Raw genomic sequence first — 19,067 nt, 5'->3', positions numbered from 1 at the left:
ATTAGTACAGATAAAATCAAGTCTAAATAAAAAACTAAAAAGTCTGTATATAAATATAACATTAAAAATATATAAAATGCATTTAATTTGACTAAATTTGTATTTTCTTTTACTAAAATTAGTAGCCATTTTAAAGTAGGGCCATTATTACAGTTTTTTCAAAATGCTTACACAGTTTTTGAAACTATGGCTCCATTTCTCAAAACTCTACACACAACATCGTGCAAAAGCAAGCACTTCTTTGAAAACTGTTTGAACTCTTCTAAAAATGGTAATTTTGCAGAGTAACTCAACACACAAACATAAAATAATTAGCCATGTACACACCAAACTACACACAGATGTGAAAAATGTAAAACACTACTTTCGTGAGTCTTTTTCACAGGAGTTTGTCATAGCACTCGCACATACTGTACATTCACTGTATATACAGTATGACTGATGAATTTAGTAACACAGTTACGCAACTGAACTGAATCAATACTCAACTGACTAGAGCTGTAGAATAACACTATTGACTTGTTAGAGCAGTTACACAAATGTATTAAAATGGCAGTGTTTTCCAAATTAAATAAAAGAGCTGTTAGTTTCAAATGATGTGTGTAATGTATAGGACTGTGTCTAGAGTTTTGCAAAAAGTTTGTTTTACAATATCAAACTGCGTTCAAAGCATGTAATGTGCTTATAGCTTGTATTGTGCTTATAGCTTTGCAGACTTGGCCTAAAGCTTAGGTATACGAGTGAATGGTTCCACTAAGTGGGCCTCAAGTATCACTTTTAATGTCTAAGCAATTTAAAAAAAACTGTTAAGTCAGAATGAAACAGAAGCGACAGATCTTTTCTTCTATATAGTGATACATATCAGAGTGAAAGGAAGATCATGTTATGAAATGAGTAAAAAAGTGAAACATATGATAGATGGATAAATTGTTTACAAGAAGAGCATTAGGATGCATTTATAAAACATGAATTTTCTTTTCACGCTGACTTTAAAATATTCATATTACATTATTTATATAATAAATTAGTGACATGACAATATGAATTTAAACAATATTTTTGTCAAAAGACAAAAACTATGACTAAACAAATCCATTAATCAAATGAATACTTTTATTTTGATTAGGATCTCATGAGACCGGATGGGTAGTTAATGGTTGATGTTAGTATGTGCTTGTTTGAGAGGAACAAACCTAGGTTTGAAGGTGTTGTTAATCATGTCTCGCTAATTATTAAAACATTTTGAGTGTATTTCTTAGTGAACTTAAAAATATTTGTTCTTGAACAGATACTTGTTAAAATGCAGTTGCACCTTGTGACAGATCAGCGATTATCTAGAGGGATGTTTAAAACTGTTTTTTTTTTCCTTTTTATTGAGGCTTCATAAGTGCCTTTAAGTAGCCCCTCTCCAATGTTATTCTTCTAAAATCAAATATACGCTTGCTTAGATATTGAACAGAATTAGTATTTCTTTCTCATGTGAGCTGCTGTTTCAGTGTTGGTTTTAAATTCACGTTTTCATTATACTTTGATCCTAAAAGCAATGCCTTTGTCTTCTCCATATAAAAAGTCAGGATGACTCTTAAAAGCTAAAATTGATGCAAGTTGTCACTACGTGAGCAGAACCCCTCTGTAGATGCATTGAGTGGACTTTTCACCTTACATCATCTCCACAGCTGTGTTTGATCTAAAACCTCAAGCTCTCCCTTGAATTTCAAGAGGAAATATTATGATTGGCTCCCTGAGAAAGCTTAATAGTTCTCAAAATATTTTGCGACATTGATATCAAATTCTTTCGATGTTGGTTTGTAGAAATGTCTTACTCTTGCGGTTTCACCCTTGTTTAGGTTTGCACGAGGATATTTACATTTCTTCCCTACAGCTATGTGCATAAAATCATTCGGATTCAGAACACATTTATATATACACAGAGATCAAGAGTTACATGTTTGAAAAGAATATACAAATATATTTAAAATGAAATATTAAAATTAATATATTTTACAAGCACAAATTGTGTATTTTTTGTGTCATCAGCTTTAACAATATTTTGCGAGTTCATGTTTTCATTTAGATACATTACATGACAATTTGAACAAGTTATATGCATAACAGTGGACGGTAGTTTCATGTCTTCAAACCCCCATACATCACCACAATAAATCAATCACCAACCATATGAGACCAGAAAAATGACCGGTTATCCTCTTACAGATATTTTTTCTCAAATTTCAAATGCTGACTTCCTAGGAGGTTGTGTGCAGGAAGCTGTGAGGAGATAAGGAAAACAGTGCAGATGACATCTGGTCTTGTAACCACACAGGTTTCCTGTCCGTCTGTCTGTCTGTCTGTCTGGGTGTACATGCTTTCCTAAATGCTGGCATTAACTAATAAGCTTATATGCACAACTTTTACACAAGTAAAAAAAAAGTTAACTATAGGAGCAAAATGAATACTGTGTAAATACTTTGACTCACAAACGTCCATGAAAAACATGCCTAGGGAATCGAGAACTGTTTCCCTTTGAATTCTTTTCAGTGTCTGTTCAAACAAAGCCTTTAATGTTCAAACGTCTGTGAGTTTTAGCGAAGTTTCCACTGAAATCTCCACATGTTTGCAGTCAAACCATGGCAGTAGAAAACGAATTCTTCACATATTTGATTGGTGTGTGTTCAGATTTTGAGGTAAGGAGCCTGCGGTCCTATCCAGTGTGTCTTCACTCTCACACATGTGCGCTCTTGGCATGACTGTTAATAGAAGGGCCGGAGTTGGTAACTCCGCTGTGTTTTGAGTAGTAGTAGCGGTTTTCAGGATTTTGACTTGGGCTGTCGCCCCTTGAGCAACAAATCATCACCGAGCTGCCAAAAAAACAAAGTGCTGAACCGACCCAGCCAGCATACAGGGAGAATCCGAACGACATCAGGCCGTCCTCGTGAAGCACTCCGATAGGGAACCACACCGTCGACACCATCCCACACAGAGCTGAAAACAAGAGGAAGGCCACTATAATGTAGTTCCAGAATCATGGAGAATAGCAAACTGTCTTACAATGGGTCACATTAGCAACGGTGAAGCGATGCTTGACAGAAGTGACCTTCAATCCAAGCAGGTTTCTGTGGCTCAATGTATCAAATTTGCTTGACCAATTAAACCTGATATGAAATTTGCATGTGGAAAGCTTTCACCCCCACACAAAATTCCAGAAAGAGTAGATTCTCATAGAAATTACTGCACTTCATCCACGAAACTTGGCTGAATAACTGTAAATGCGACCACACCTTATTATTTGTGTTGTTTACAGAAAAAAACTAGCAAACTCTAAACCAGCCACCTGTACAAATGGGTCGGACAGTTGACCATGACTGGCTCTTCCCACAGGATGTAGGAAATCTCTGGATGTTTTACATTTACTTCAGTCAAGGACATTTTCAGCCCTGTATGTTGAAAGCTTGACTTTAGAGAGGATATGAACAACCAGAGGACAACATCTAGCATTTTGCTTAGAACTGCTACATTTTCAACAATTTAACAAATAGCTTTAGTTTAAGTTCATGACTAATATATCAATGGGTCCTTTGCAGGAAATGGTACCATGGCTGTTCTAGAAATGGTGCTCAGGTGTTATTGGTTAAATGGGTTTTGGTAAATACCAAGTTTACTATGATGGGGTTGAATAAGTGTACTTAACACTTAAAAAAGGGGTTTTATGCCTCAAAGCCATAGAACCATTTTTGGTTCCCCAAAGAACCTTTCAGTGGACCATTCTTCTTAGTGTGCAGAACATTTTATTAATCTGAAGCATGTTTTACCACTATAAAAACCTATGCAGTGGAAATGTTCCATGGATATTGAAGGTTCTTCATGAAACCATAGAAGATAATAAAGAACCTTTATTTATAATAGTGTTAAGTGCTACTTTAAACTGTAAAATCCACAAATTTAGGATTGAGTAAATAGTTTAAAGGACAATTCACTTAAAAATTGAAATGACAGATTCATTGAACATAATTCTTCTTGGCGTGAGTGAAGTAGTGATACAGTTGTTCTTTTGAGGTAGATCTTTTCAATGAATTGACTGATATAAATCATAAATGACTGATCCAGCCCTCAGGTTCACACGCTGTTTATATAACGACTCTTTCCTCTATTCGTCAAAAAGAGTTATCCTATATGACTTCAGAAGACTTAGAATATAATTCACAGAACAACCTTTTTGATAATTTTATATTATTTTAAACTTTCATTCATTGAAAACAGCGAACGACACATTATTGACTCTCTTTGCGTTCTATAACAAATAAAGTGAACAGATTTTGGAGCAACAATTGAGTGAATAAAAGACTTTTTGGGGTGAACTATCCCTTTAAGAAATGACCATATTGTTGAGTTGTGAATGACACCTTTTCCTGAGGATGACCCTAATATATTTCTCACTAATAACTCACATATGAACAGTATAAGAAGTCCTCCCAGGACTGCGCGTCTGTGTTTGGTGTCTTCAGTCTCTTGGCTCAGTTTGACGCACGGCATCGCAAGCAGCACGAGCGCCAGAGACGGCAGACCCAGCAGAGAGGCGGAGACCATCAGAGCGCGAGACGTCTGGATGTAAGCTTCACACAAAAACAACAACAAATGCAGGGCACGTATATACAATTTTTAATATTTAATAATAATTCCTGCGAACTTTTCAACTCAAATAATATTCTAGAGTAAAAAAAAAAAGCACATTACTGACAAATAAAAACAACTAAACTAAATGCTAATTTGTTTAAATTCTATAAATCGGAAGAAAAAAAATAATGCATGCAAACAAAATAATGATTTTAATAAATATGAACATATGTTGAGCTCTTTCTCACCTGGCATATCGAGGATCTGGTTGAGTGAGATGCAGTGATAGAGAGCAGTAGAGATGACGCACTCTGCCCACAAGCCCTTGGTCTCCAGCTCATCCATCTTCCTGCAGGTGTGCATGCCGTATTTACAGGTCACCACCCAGTCGTTTGTTGAGGTCGCTATTATAATACCAGTCCATCCGATGCAGCTCATTAAAAATCCACAAAGCAGACGACAGCTATGGGACATTCTGACCGAATATACAGAAATGTGTTCGCAGAGAAAATGTTTATGGTATTCAAGTAAGAAATAAACTAATACAAAAACATAAAAAAATATTTAAAGAGCACTGATCCTAAACTATGGAGAGTTAGATTAGCATACTAACAGTTTGAGAATGGACTGTGAAAAACAATCCATTTGGCAAATCTACTTTTTATAGTGGTCGTGCCCACCAGAACTTTCAACCAATCAGAAGAAAGCACATCCACATGTGTCACAATCGCCTTCCCTCAGAGCTTGAAGAATAACATCTTTGATTTATTAAACATCTTTTATTTATCAATACTCTCTCAATGTCATATTTTTCGGCTTATTCACAAATTAAATAATCGTTATAATATTTCACAAACTACAACAGCACTTTGTATCAACCATAACAAATTAAAAAGACGCTTTCTGAGGAAGTATGAAATTACTATTTTGGATGTGAATGCCATCTAGTGGGTTAGATGATACTATGCTGTCCAAGACCAATTTTAGACATCATAAACTTTATGATGACTCATACCAAGCTCAGAGAAACCACCCTTACTAAATGACAGAAAACAGATTTATACACTACTGTTCAAATGTTTGGGGTCAGTAAGATTAAAAACAAACAAACAAACAAACAAAAAAAAAAAACTAGATTTTATTGCATTTATGTAATTTTTCCTGGATGACAAGCAGCCATTCAGCAGCCATTACTCCAGTCTTTAGTGTCACATGATCCTTCAGAAATCATTATTATATGCTGTTTTGCTGCTCAAGAAACATTTATTAATGTTGAAAACACTTGTGTTACTAAATATTTTTCTGGAAACCATGAAACATTTTTTAATGATTCTTTGATGAATAGATTTTTGTAAAAGTCTTTACTGCCACTTTTGATCAATTTAATGCATTCTTGCTGGACAAAATGAGAGAGAAAAAAAATTACTGACCCCAAACATTTGAACACATTGCCACCTGTTGAAGGTCCACCTGTAAAAGGACAAAATAAAATAAAATAAAATTGACAAAGAAATGTGTGCAATAAATGACCAACTCAAAGTTCCGTAACAAAATGTAGTTGGTTTAATTAAATAATCAAAAGTGGCACAAGAAAGGTAATGTAACAATGAGAAACAACACTTGATGACACAATCTAGTACATAGCTTGCCTCAGCAAAATGCCTACAGTAGTTTCATAAGGTCTCATAAAAAAGGCACCTTTTCACTGCCTTGATTTAAAACGATTGCCTTCGGGTACCTTGTTCTTGTCTTATTCTTTGACAGTCTGATTTACACAGTACCACTGCGGAGATTTCACAAAATGTCATTTATGTCAGTATCTCAAACGTCATTTAAAAATGTTTATAAACTTGAAATGATTTGCATTTGTACTTTCTAGAGCCTTAGAAGACAAATATATTAAATATTACAAATCCTTCACAAAACATTTTTTTTCATTTATACACACAGAACACTGCATTGTTATACATGTATACATATGGAATACGATAGGAAAATATATACAATGGGACATGCACACAATAACAGCACTTCCGTTCTTGTCAAACCTCTCCGCGCTGACACAGGAAGTGATCTCCTTTGCTCTCAGCCAAAAATATAAAATCATTGACCCTGATCATGATTACCCATACATAAAAAGGAGACACTAACAGTTCCCTCCTACTGCGATTAAATATACGTCCTGTAAAACGCTCACAGACTGAGACCATTATATTGCTACCATGCTTTCAGACAGAGGCTAAGTTTACAAGAACTGTAAGATTTTGCTAGTTTAGTTCAAGCAAATACATGTAAGCTTTCTCATAACAATGAAATTATCGCATAAATCTCTGAAGATTAAAGTGCACAAAATGGCTCTATTCTATTGGCAAGTGCTCTTATGGTCCACAAGGATATACCTAGCTTCTTTTGTGTCTCTGTTTCATTCTCTTTATCTTCCACCTTCTTTCAGGGAGTTGATGCGGGCGCATATTTTGAGAGCGGGGCCGAGTTTTACATTCATGGCGCTCATCAAATGGTCTTCGGTCAGAAGAAGCAAGGCCTGCCCGTCGATCTCTTGGGCTCTGAAGGATTCTGCGATGTCTTGACACCCTGAGATAATTGAGGTGGTTTAAAACAGTACTGCTAACATTCACATAATGGAACTAAGTTTGGAAAAAGTTTGTCAAGGTAAATGTAATGTTAGCTCAAGAAAGCCTAGCTAACAGACAGACAGACATAGCACAGATGGCAGACAGACAGCCAGCCAGCCAGACAGACAGACAGGCATAGCACAGACAGCCAGCCAGCCAGCCAGCCAGCCAGCCAGACAGACAGACAGACAGATAGGTAGATAGACAGACAGACAGACAGACAGGGACAGATCTATCTAGATAGATTCTTTGTACCTGGTAAATTGGATATAAAGCTTGACACTTGATCCACCGACCACTGAGCCGGTTTTGGATAGGGGGAGATATCGGTGGGAGACATGGGATCTATGGGTGAGGTTGGAGCACTTCTCGTCTCCTTCACTGTTTGTCTGACTCTAATCTCTCGCTCTCGTTCCTGTTCCGTGTGTCTGCGGAGCCTGGTCTTCATCGGAGCGGCCGTCCCATCTTCACCCTCGCGGGGCGGCTGCTGAAGGATTCTCCACTGCTCCGTGGTCCCATGTTTGGCCTAGATGGTAACAGAGTTTAGTATAGCACACAGATCTCAAACACGTATATTGCTTTACAGGCCTAAGACAAACCTGGTGGAAACTTTCTTCAGCACCATTGAGCTCAGATCGGTGGCCCCCCTCACTCACACAGCGCCTGAGCGCACGGAAACGTTTGGTGTAACTGAACCTGCAAGAAGATTGAGGAGGTAAACAAAGGCTGTCTTTATAGTCAGCCCAACATACTGACCAAAATCAGCCTAGCAGCTTGTAATGTGTGTCAAGGGTTGATGTTTATCACAAACCATGACCACATCCTGTCACAGTATGTATGTGTATGTGTGTGAATCATTTTAGGACAATGCTAGCTACTAGCTTTGAATGTGTGACTCACTATTCAACCATACTTAAATACAGTGCTCCTAAAAAGTCATTAGATACAAAATATCAGTCTAAGTGGCATCTGCAAACAAATGATTCAGCTTTTGTCTTAGCTAACTTCACGTAGCCATTTTGCAATGACCAAGTTGTGTCATTTTTAGTTCCTCAAGTTGGCATAGAGGTGTCCAGTACAGTTGTAGTTCACCACATTAGCTATGAACCAAACATCCCTATTTTTGGAAACATTTTCTCTTAAAGGTTTTTTGGTTCTGTATTACTTTAGAATAAAATCCACTTGGTTTGATAATTGCTGTGTCACAATCATAAATAACATTTATAGGTGTGTCCAAACACTTAAGGCCTATTAATGTTTTAAGCTGCTAATGGAAATACACGTCAAATTGACTCTTTGCATGGTGTTGAAAAGTGTTTGACGTGCTGTTATTTTTGAAGAGAACTCTAGAAACATGCAGTAAATCATGCTCAGACCCTTCCAGTTGTGGTTTCTGACTCCACTAAGCAAGAGAGATATTTGCAAGGGTGTTGATGAAACAGCTGTTTGTGCCAGAATACAAGTCAGACACCCATTCATTATTGTGTCAGTTATGCTAATATGTCAGGTTGTTTATTTTATTCTGTCAATGTGTTATCAATGTCACGTAAGGGAGGAGTACCTCTTGGCACAGGATTTGGAGCAGAAGCGTTTGGAGCGCGGGAATGTTTGGGCAGTGCCTTTCCTCTTGCAAAATTGGCACTGCAGAACAAGCTTGTGGGACCGTCCGACACCATCTACAGTAAAAATATTATTAAAAGAAGATAGATAAATAGACAGACAGACAGACAAGACAGACAGACAGACAGACAGACAGACAGACAGACAGACAGACAGACAGACAGACAGACAGACAGACAGACAGACAGACAGACAGATAGATAGATAGATAGATAGATAGATAGATAGATAGATAGATAGATAGATAGATAGATAGATAGATAGATATATTGATTGATTTTGGTGGCAATAAATTGTTTAGTTAAAGATTACATAGTATTTTTGTTATAAAGATGATGCAATAAACTACAAATACAAACTTAGAAAAGAAGGCAGGTGTTTTACTTACTGTTTGTAACCACATCATCTGAGTCTGTGGAGTCCTCTGGAGGTTCTGAACCGGAAGGGATGAGTTCTGCTTCCCTCACACCATTCACCCCAGACTCCTGGACAGGACCCACCATCAGAGACGACCTGCTCACCTGTGGGATTATTGTGAAATATTATTACCAAATATAATAAACGTTTTCAATTTATAATGTCATTTATTCCTGTGATAGAAAAGCAAAATTTTCAGCATCATTACTACAGTCTTTAGTGTCACATGATCCTTCAGAAATCATTATAATATGCTGATATCAGTGGTTGATAGACATTTTGTTTACCGGGAATGGCTCCAGTCCTTCCTGTATGATAAATCCTTCCACCAGGTGTGTTAGAACCAAAGGTTTGGCCGCTCCTGATGGTTGCTGAGCCTCTGTGGCCTTCATCTGACTGACGGTGGGAGGCTGAACTGGTGGCCTCTCTAGCACAGGGTGAAACTTTGGAGGAAAGCAGCTATCCACAGGGGACATATCTAATGGCTGAGTGATGGAGGACTGGATGGGTGACATGTCAGAAGACAGGCTGGAAATTGCTAGAAAGATGAAGACAGTTGTGATATTACCAACAGGGTCTATAAATGCTGCTTCTGGTTTCAGGAGACTTCTCAGTTATATACTGAGGTATGAACTATCTCGAATCCTAAAATAGAGAAATATTTGACTTTTCATTACAGACTATGAGTCTATTTACCTGAGTGATTGTCTGACTGGGTGGACATTTCCTCACACTGGTCATCTTTCTCAGCTGGCCATGGTGCAACTGAGGTCGAGAGTGTCTCATTCTTCTGTGACGTCTTCATCTGGCTGTCAGTCCTCGAATCCTCTGAGCAGACTGTCATCTTGTCTAAGACCTGAAATGCAGAGATTGTTCACATCAACATATACTCACTGAAGCATTATTGTAAAACAGTATTACGATAGTATCATTGAGATACTATTATAGTTATTTAATATTTAGAAAGTTTTTATTTGTATATTTTTCATTTTAGTTAGTTGTAGTAATGTTTTTTGTCATTTTTATAGTCAATTTAATTTTTTTTTTTTAGAAAATTAAGCTGAACTAAATGAAAATGCAACTAGCTGAAATATAATAAATTTGAATTTTTTTAACGTTTATTTTTTTTATTTAATAAGGAAAATGTAACAAACTTTTTTGGGGTTTTAGTTTGAATTAACTATAACCCTGCTGAAAAAAAAAAGTAATAATAATAAAGTTTAATAAGTAATGATAGACTGATATATCGCCCATGAGTATTAATCAGATGATATTTGATATTTGGCCATTATGAGACTATGAGCATTGGATTATAACTGCCTGATTGGACAGTTATCAAGTGCTTCCCCTTGCAAAATCCAATTTTGAACAAATTTTGTGTTTATTACACTTCAGCAATTTATCTATGTAACATTTGTCATCATTAAATTGTCATTTTAGCATTAAATTGGCCACACTTCTCTCTAAATATAATAGTATCGTCCATTGAAAAATCCATATTGGTCACCCACAAAAAGTAAAATTCTTTCAAATATATCCTAAGAAGTTTGAGGCTTGCACTGTATTTAATAACCTTCTCTGTAGTTTCACTTGACGGCTGATCTACGGTGACAGGCTGGGTGATTTTCTCTTGGGGTGCTGGACATTTCAGATCTTGAGGAGTTGTCTGTTGTGGTACATCTCCCTCTTTCTGCTCTTCCTTTCTATCCTTCGGCTCTTTCGATGTCTCGGCTGTTTGTGTTGGACTCTGTGGGGTTAAAAGAGACTGCAGAGGTGCGAGAATGCTGCTGGTAGACACCAGGGGCAGGACTGGAGACGGAGGGGATGCCCTTTGAGGAGACGCCAGTGGTGGGGTGGTGATGAGAGGTGTGGCTGCTGTGGTTTGTCTTGAGGGCGACAGCTGCACCAGCTGTGGGCATGGGTTTGGAGTCCGTAACGGCTGGGTGGGGCACTCTGGTTTAGCGAGCACAGGTGAGATAAGCGGCTTCGATTGGATGAGATCGTGGGGCGGGGACACAGTGGCTGTCTTTGATTGGCCGTTGGTGCATTGGGCAGATGCAGAAGACAACGCGATCCTCAGCAGCTGTTTTGTAGCCAGTAAGGACCCACCGGGTGAGGAAGACCTCAAGGGCAATGTCAGGGTAGGGGGTGTGAGGTGAGACCTCGTGGGGGAAGGAACGGTGATGGGCACTGAAGCGCTCTGCGCTGACACGCTTTGGGATGGTTGGGTGGACGGGCAGCGCTTTAACTCTGGAAGAGGCTTCTTTGGTGTGGCGGGGGGAGAGTTGGGGGGTGTATGCCTCTGATTGAAGGGGTGCTGGGGTATGCTGATCTGGCTGTGGGGCCTCTTGAGACCGCTGCTGTTCAGCTTCTGCTTCGCTAAGGCATGGGCCTGTGCAGGTGCATACAGGGCTGGAGAAAATGAAAAAATAAGAAACAAGAATCAGCTGGATAATCTCACATTGAGATCTCATGAGATATGTTGGAAATTTTGGTCACTTTATGTGGCATTTTGTCCCAAAACCTCATTATTTTTTGATAACAAAGTAAACCACCGTTCACCAAGGATGGATTAAATTGATCAAATATCACCATAAGATGGTTACACTTTATTTTACAATGTCCTTGTGTAATTAATTAATTATACATTTAATTATACACAACTTGCAATATACATGTACTTACAATATGGTTTGGGTTAGGATAAGTGTTGTTTTAAAGTTAGTTACATGTAATTTTGCATAATTTATTGTTATTACTAAAGTAAGTACACGTAACATGTATAACAAGAACACCACAAAATGAAATGTTATGGTAAACACTTTTACATTGTAACAAAACATTCTATTTAAAATAAATGCTGCTTGTTTGAACTTTCTATTAATGAATATTTACCACAAAAATATTAAGCAGCACAACTGTTTTAAGCATAGATAAAAATAAATGTTTCTTGTGCACCAAATCAATATATTAATCTGATTTCTGAAGGACCATGTGCCAATGCGTCTGGAATAATGTATGCTGAAAATATAGCTATGCCATCACAGCAATAAATTAAATTTTAAAACACATTAAAATAGAAAACAGTTATTTTAAATTGTAATAATATTTCACAATACTACTGTATTTCTGATTAAACAAATGCAGCTTTCGTCAGCAGAAGAGACTTCTTTCAAAAATATTTCAAATACTTACTGATTTCAAATTTCTGAATGGTAGTTTGTTTTGAAATTTGAGTGAATCATTTGCATTTTGAATATCTTTTGGAGAGTAAGATATGTATGTCTTCACTTACATGGAGGTGGAACTGTAAGATGGCGAACGGGTACTTTTGTTTGAGCTGCTGGGCTTTCTGTCTTACTAGCTCCATCTTTCCCTGGAGCATTCGCTGGCTGGCTGGGTCTCAGATGGAAGGTTGGTAATCTTGGGCATGAAAGAGGAGGGGGTTGGCTTGATGTTGTAGGCTTTAGTGGTAAGTTTGGAGGGATGGTGAGGGTGCCAGGTGGAGGTGGACGGAGAGTCAGACTCTGGAGCTGAAGAATAGAGACAGATTGAAAAATATTGATGCCATAAATTCTGGTTTTGGAAAAACACCACATGTAATAGAAACCAGATGAACACAGATTTAAAACTTCAGAAAACTTCACAAAACTTTACAGTTATATGATACATTAAAGTTACATAGAATAAAGGGATAGTTCATCTACAAATTAAAAATTTGTCATCATTTACTCATTATCTGAGCTGCTCTTTCCATATTTTTTAAATGTATAAAAAAACACATATAAGTCTTCAGAAGATTTGAGAGCAGAAGATGATTTTCAGCAAATAATAATAACAAATCATTTTTTGGAGCCCCATCAGTCACCATTCGTTTTTACTGTGTAGAGATTCTATTTTTCCTCTTTCCTACTACTTGTTTCACTTCTGTTTCAGTTTTTATAACCATTTCTTACTATGTGTAAGTAAGTCGTTGTTGTTGTTTTAAAATGTGTGCTAGGCTCAGTGTTGATGTCTTTATAAGTTGTTTATTCACTTTTAGTTTTATTTAATTTTAGTACTTCATACTATATGGAAATGAAATAATATATATATAGAATTTTATTTTTATATGTATGTATATGTATATGTGTGTGGCTGTACATATACATGTAGTTGTTTTTTGGTGTTTGGCTTAGTGTTATGTTAGAAGCATTATTATACTCATACCTTTTGTTGTTTTAATATTTTGAATTGTTTTTAGCTTATTTTTTTGTTTTCATTTAAATGTTCGGTATTGAAATGTTGTTGTATGCATTTGTCAATTTTATGTCATTTCTTTATTTTCTTAAATGTGTGTATATAGTATTTACAGAGTTTTGACTTTTAGTTTTAGTTACTTTTTCTTATTTGTAAGTCGCTTTGGATAAAGGCGTCTGCTAAATGACTAAAAGTAAAGATTGTGCTCAACTTCTCATTTTTCATTATACGGAAGCAAGTTAGTTCAGGGGGAGGGTGGGTCAATGATGACACAATATCATTTTTGAGTGATCTGTCCCTTTAAATTCAGAAGAACGGATGTCTTTATCACATGATCAGACATAATCAAGCTCACCTGTGTGGAGGGAAATCGAGGTGAGGAAGAGGAAGGAGTGGAGGAAGAGGAGGAGTAGGAGGAAGAGGAGGAGGAGAGGGCAGGTACATCGGACCGCACAGCAGACGTTAGAATCAACTGCCAGGTGGCAAGCACAGAGAAAGAGAGAAATGCAAGAGAGAAAGAAAAAGAGAGAAGGTAAAAAGATAAAGAAAAAGTCCCAGTGGTGCAGAATAGAAGGCTGTCATTTCCTGCCTGTTGTGCTTTTGGTGTGTAGGTGTGATGGTGAACTTCACAGCACAGTGAAGAGCTTTTGATGTGGTCGAGTAAAATCTGTCCTCATCAGAGACATGCATGCATGCACACTGTGCAGACCTCTAGACACTAACCCTCTGCTTGTTTAAGCCAATATGCCTGCTGGTCACACTAGACCATGATATGAGAAGAAATACAACCTCTAGACATCAGCTCTGTGTGCACAGCACATACACTAAGCTTGAAACTGCTTTCTGAAACCTGTTTTACTGACCAAGGCTGCATTTTTTAATCAAAAATACAGTAAAAATATTCTGAAATATTATTACAATTCTAAATAACTGTTTTATGTTTTAATAGATTGTAAAATGTAATTTATTCCTGTGATGGAAAAGCTGAATTTTCAGCATCATTACTCCAGTCTTCAGATGGTCCTTCAGAAATCATTCTAATATACTGATTTGCTGCTCAAGAAACATTTCTTTTTATTATCAATGGTGAAAACAGCCGTGTTACTTAATATTTTTGTGGAAACGGTGATACGTCATGATTCAAAGGTTTGGGGTGAGTAAAATAAAAAAGACAACAAAAAAAGAAATTAACACTTTTATTCAGCAACGACGCATTACATTTATTAAAATGAACCGTAATTACATTTATAATGTTACAAAGGTTTCTATTTCAAATAAATGCTGTGCTTTTGAACTTTTTATTTACCAAAAAATCTTAATAAAAAGGCTTCATGGTTTCCACAAAAATATTAAACTGTAATAATAATAATAATTGATAATAACCAAGCACCAAATAAGCACATTAGAAAGATTTCTGAAGGATCGTGTGACACTGAAGACTGGAGAAATAATGCTGAAAATTCAGCATTACTTCACAGAAATAAATTACATTTTAAAATATATGAAAAATTGAAAACAGTTATTTTAAATTGCGGTCATATTTCACAATAATGCAGTTTTTCTATATTTGTATCAAATAAAATACAGTCTTGGTGAGCATGATAGATTTCTGTCCAAAACATTACGCACTTTGATGCAGATACAAGCAATAAATACAACATTAACAAGGACTGCGAGTAAACAGTGCAGTGGGTCACAGGACACCCTTCATATCTGCGTTCACTAAGAGTTGAGAAACCAGCAAAGTTTCCATTTGAGTGTGAAAGGGGGCATGGCTTCTGTTGCATTGTGGGTAAAACTGTTAAGAGTGCATGTGAGGAACTGAAATTGCAATGATGAAGAGCTTAAAATGCTGCAGAATAGGACATGACACAGGTTGTCTCACCATCTGGGCCCTCAGAAGCATCTGAGCCTGACTTGTACTCGTGCTCTTCCCTAGAAGCAGTGCTTGAGGGGAGATTTTACGGGTGGCCGTAGCAGTGCTTGGATTCTGGTTTCCTCTTACAAGAGGTGTTGATCCAGGAGTGTTGGGCAGAGAAACCTGAGAGAAATTAAACAATACATGTCAAGGCAACACCAATAAAACAAGCATTATTTCTTCTATGTTGTCGCACACACCGTTTTTTGGCTCTGCTGCGATGATGAAGCTTGGTTGACTCTCTCACTTGGTGAAAAAGAAGGTGCCAGTCGGTCCCCAGACAGATTGACCTGGAGGAAGAGATAGAAGTTTTATGAGGATAGAAGAAAGTGGTTAATTTTATTACAAAAAGATGAAAAACAATAGTAACAAACAGTATTATAAAAAGATGTATAAATATGCAATCAAAATGTTATATTAAAATTACATTTTACATGTTATGGACTACTTGCACAACTACTTATAACAGTTCAGGCGTTTCCGTTAACAGATAATTATTTTGTCAGTTGATTATAAACAATGAATCATGTTCTCTGGATGAAAATGCATTTTCTGAATTGTTCCTGTAAATATATACATTTCCTTTCCCAGTGTGGATTCTGAATAATCAGCTCATCTTATATCAACTGTGTTTTTACTTACTGATCATATTTTCATTTACAAATGAATTTGATTGATAAACAAGATATGCATGTGTGCTTATACCGGTCTTTTAAAATAGATGAATGAATACGGTACCTTCCTCAGAGAAACTTAATGGTGCTAAACTTATTTAATTCATTTTACACAGTTACTAAACTTGTTGACAGCACAAATACTTTGAATATTAATGAAAAGGGCCAACACTTTCAAAGGGCAGAAATGATACACAAAACTGACCATGGTTTGAGCAAACACACCTGCACTACTTTTCTGTTGGTGGGGGTGGGTTGATTGTGGAAGGTGGTTACAGTTGTGAGTGCAGGAGGAGTTTTTGGGGCGCCATTGGCCTGATGTGAAGGATTCGCCGCTGTGGTGGTCGTCGTGTTGACTGTGCTCTTTGCAGGTTCTGCTTTAGTTTGGGGCTCCTTGTCCATTGTTCCACAGAATCTGGACACAAGAAGCTGAAATACAGTTGACTGTAAATATGAATGTGTACTAAAACTTTACTTCAAGTCAAAATATCGACCTTGAAGTTAATGCCATTTGTAAAATCCACTTCCCAGTGCAACTGACTGTAGTATATGTCAACCACAGGCAGGTCATTTGTCTAGGGACTCAAGCTGAACATGCAAATTTCCACAGTTTTCTTGTATTTACTAACAGGGCCTGTCTTCTAATGTAAGGTGAGACTTAAGTCAACCAAACAGTTTGAAATAAACTTTGCACGAGAATGAAACGAAGAACATGACTTTTGTGGAAACTGACAACCTTGCAGAAAGGTGTTCTGAATTTCATTAATCAGTGACAGGAGAGATCAATTATAATTATGCTTTAATAAGTGCATTTGCATGCATAACAAATAACAAAACTATTCACATACATACGTTTTACCACTATACATAAAAATATACATAAGAAAAAGGCCTTTCTTTTCTAGATTACTTTCATGCATGATATGAAAAAATAAATAAATGACCACATTACATAAATTATAAAAGCAACAAATATATTTTAATTTCATGGGATTTATTTTAGGTGCATTAACTAATAAGTTGATTCTGTTCAGCAGATTATCTTTAAAACAAGAGTTGAGATTCAATACAATCAGCAGGACATAGGAATATCAACTGTGTTTAATTATATTATTAGTAGAATTATAATAGATTCTATATGTGCTAATGCATGCTATATATGTACAGTATATAGAGTAGAAATGCCACATCCGACTTCCTCTAATAGACAGTCACAAGCAATGATCGAATTGTGCATTTAAAATTCTGTGCATGTGCAGAAACAAATACCAAAACTGAACAAAACAGTATGGAATCTGTAACATCTTATCATTATATTACCTATGCCGTAAAAAATATTTTGAACTAAAAAGAATGTCAAAGTGTTACAGCAAAAACATCAATTGGTTAACGCAATTGTAAGTGATCTTACCATATACGGTGAAAATTATATCATAAAAGACAATACATGAAAATGTACATTAAAACATGTAGGAATTATTCATATTTTTTATTAAAAAACATTATATTAAAGAAATAAGCACATAGTACAGTAAAATACTGTTAAAATGTTTTTTTTTTTTAATTATGTAAAAATGATAAAACACCTTATAATTAAGGGGAAAGCAGCATTTCAATGCAAACTCATTTGTAGCATTGTTTTATTTTTTTTTATTAGTCATGTACATTGTAGCATATTATTTTGCATTTTATTAATATATAATAATCATGTAACTAGTGTTAAGTGCTTGTGTGGGTAATTGGGCTATAGTGTCCACAGATGCTTGATAGGTCAAATAGCTCAAATATGTTGGATATTAACAGTACATCATTTAATAATATGTACAGTAAGGAACTGTAAAATATACAATCACCTCCCGTAATGCCTGTAATATCATCATTGTATTTTTACAGTACAGTTCTGGCATCCACAGCTGCCAGTTGTTTATTTTACCCTAAATTTGACCACAAATGTACAGTGTATTATTATTAGAACTCACACCAGGCCGCAGTTGAACAAACCTGAAGTATCTGAGCACTTCTGGTTAAAACAAGACAATTTGGCTACAATAATAGCCTAATATAATGCCTGCACCGCGAAGAAGAATAATGCGCTGCCCTTTGTTTCAGACGAGGCATAGAAATAAAAATCCAGAGTGTAAATGAAGCATTCGTGTTGTTATTGAACACGAAGGTTTTAACCCTTTCTCCGTGCAATAACTGTGAAACCTGAACGACATTAATGGACACATACCAGGAAGCGCCGCGCGCACAGGTGCCAGGACGCCACGCGTGTTTTCAATGTTTATGTGTTATAAACACCCACCGTGATTCCCAAAAACATCCGCGTATTTGTCATAACATTTCGACGGCCTATAACGGATCGGCAGAAATCGCAATAAAAACAAATGCGCAGCTCCTTTTACTATATGATAAAAGCCCACTGAATGCGACGGCGCCGTGCAGAGTCGCTGCATTTACGTCTTGTGTTCATTCCGCAGGTCATTATTTTGATCATATATTGAAAATGGGCGTGTGTTCGTGCAGTGACAGCTAGAGCCCTCTGTCCGTCCCCGAAGACCTGCACTTCCCTAAATTATGGCGCGGCGTGATGCATATAAAAGCAGCTGCCTTTTATCGAGCACACGAAATGCACAACTTGCTGCGCATCGAAATACACAAAATGAAAGTCAAAAGAGAAAATGATGATGCTCAGTGCGCGAGCGTGCGCTCCTCCCTTTGCAACCGAGCCGGTCGCAGACCTTGCCTAAACATCCATCTTTTTACGATTTACGTTCAAGATAATCCTACCTGTCCGAAGTCAACAGGGTAGTTCTCCCATCACACACTGACCGTTTTCAGCGACTGCTACAATCCCGTCATGTCCTAATGCGTCAAAGGTAAAAGTAGAGAGCGATGGAAATTCATCAGGGCGGTGAATGCTACAGCACCGCTTACAGTGTAGGAGGACCGTGC

At 36.9% G+C, this 19,067-nt stretch overlaps 2 protein-coding genes across 4 annotated transcripts; both read right to left on the bottom strand.

Annotated features, from left to right (window-relative positions):
* Positions 1-1,375: 1,375 nt before the first annotated feature.
* Positions 1,376-5,261, bottom strand: cldn11b (claudin 11b). The gene is made up of 3 exons (XM_079409041.1): positions 4,860-5,261; positions 4,446-4,610; positions 1,376-2,982 (listed from the first exon to the last, which is right to left on the bottom strand). Exons 1-3 carry the CDS (start codon positions 5,083-5,085, stop codon positions 2,723-2,725), a joined length of 651 nt encoding a protein of 216 aa, XP_079265167.1. The 5' UTR covers positions 5,086-5,261; the 3' UTR covers positions 1,376-2,722.
* Positions 5,262-5,858: 597 nt separating this feature from the next.
* Positions 5,859-19,052, bottom strand: LOC306864623 (uncharacterized protein). 3 transcript variants are annotated; one of them, XM_079408741.1, is made up of 13 exons: positions 18,903-19,052; positions 16,338-16,541; positions 15,639-15,728; positions 15,406-15,561; positions 12,577-12,814; positions 10,855-11,693; positions 9,978-10,137; positions 9,569-9,819; positions 9,253-9,385; positions 8,806-8,920; positions 7,844-7,940; positions 7,500-7,770; positions 5,859-7,203 (listed from the first exon to the last, which is right to left on the bottom strand). In XM_079408741.1, exons 2-13 carry the CDS (start codon positions 16,512-16,514, stop codon positions 7,043-7,045), a joined length of 2,688 nt encoding a protein of 895 aa, XP_079264867.1. In that variant the 5' UTR covers positions 16,515-16,541; positions 18,903-19,052; the 3' UTR covers positions 5,859-7,042. The 3 variants fall into 3 exon arrangements, with proteins under 3 accessions (XP_079264867.1, XP_079264868.1, XP_079264869.1); XM_079408742.1 differs by having other exon boundaries at positions 16,338-16,527; positions 18,903-19,006; XM_079408743.1 differs by lacking the exon at positions 18,903-19,052 and adding an exon at positions 18,418-18,516 and having other exon boundaries at positions 16,338-16,527.
* Positions 19,053-19,067: the final 15 nt, after the last annotated feature.

The sequence above is a fragment of the Barbus barbus genome, assembly GCF_936440315.1.
Source record: "Barbus barbus genome assembly, chromosome: 46".
NCBI lineage: Eukaryota > Metazoa > Chordata > Actinopteri > Cypriniformes > Cyprinidae > Barbus > Barbus barbus.
The sequence above is the reverse complement of the archived record's forward strand: the minus strand, read 5'-3'. Positions and strand labels throughout refer to the sequence as shown.

Excerpts from the sequence above, each read along its gene's own strand:
- LOC306864623 (XM_079408741.1), bottom strand. The coding sequence starts at position 16,514 with ATGGACAAGGAGCCCCAAACTAAAGCAGAACCTGCAAAGAGCACAGTC. Across the intron at positions 7,941-8,805 it reads TCCAAATCCTGTGCCAAGAG|GTTCAGTTACACCAAACGTT; the intron begins GTACTCCTCCCT and ends ATCTTCTTGCAG. Across the intron at positions 7,204-7,499 it reads CTTTATATCCAATTTACCAG|GGTGTCAAGACATCGCAGAA; the intron begins GTACAAAGAATC and ends CAATTATCTCAG.
- cldn11b (XM_079409041.1), bottom strand. The coding sequence starts at position 5,085 with ATGTCCCATAGCTGTCGTCTGCTTTGTGGATTTTTAATGAGCTGCATC. Across the intron at positions 4,611-4,859 it reads CCAGATCCTCGATATGCCAG|CTTACATCCAGACGTCTCGC; the intron begins GTGAGAAAGAGC and ends TTTTGTGTGAAG. Across the intron at positions 2,983-4,445 it reads ACTTCTTATACTGTTCATAT|CTCTGTGTGGGATGGTGTCG; the intron begins GTGAGTTATTAG and ends TCTTGTTTTCAG.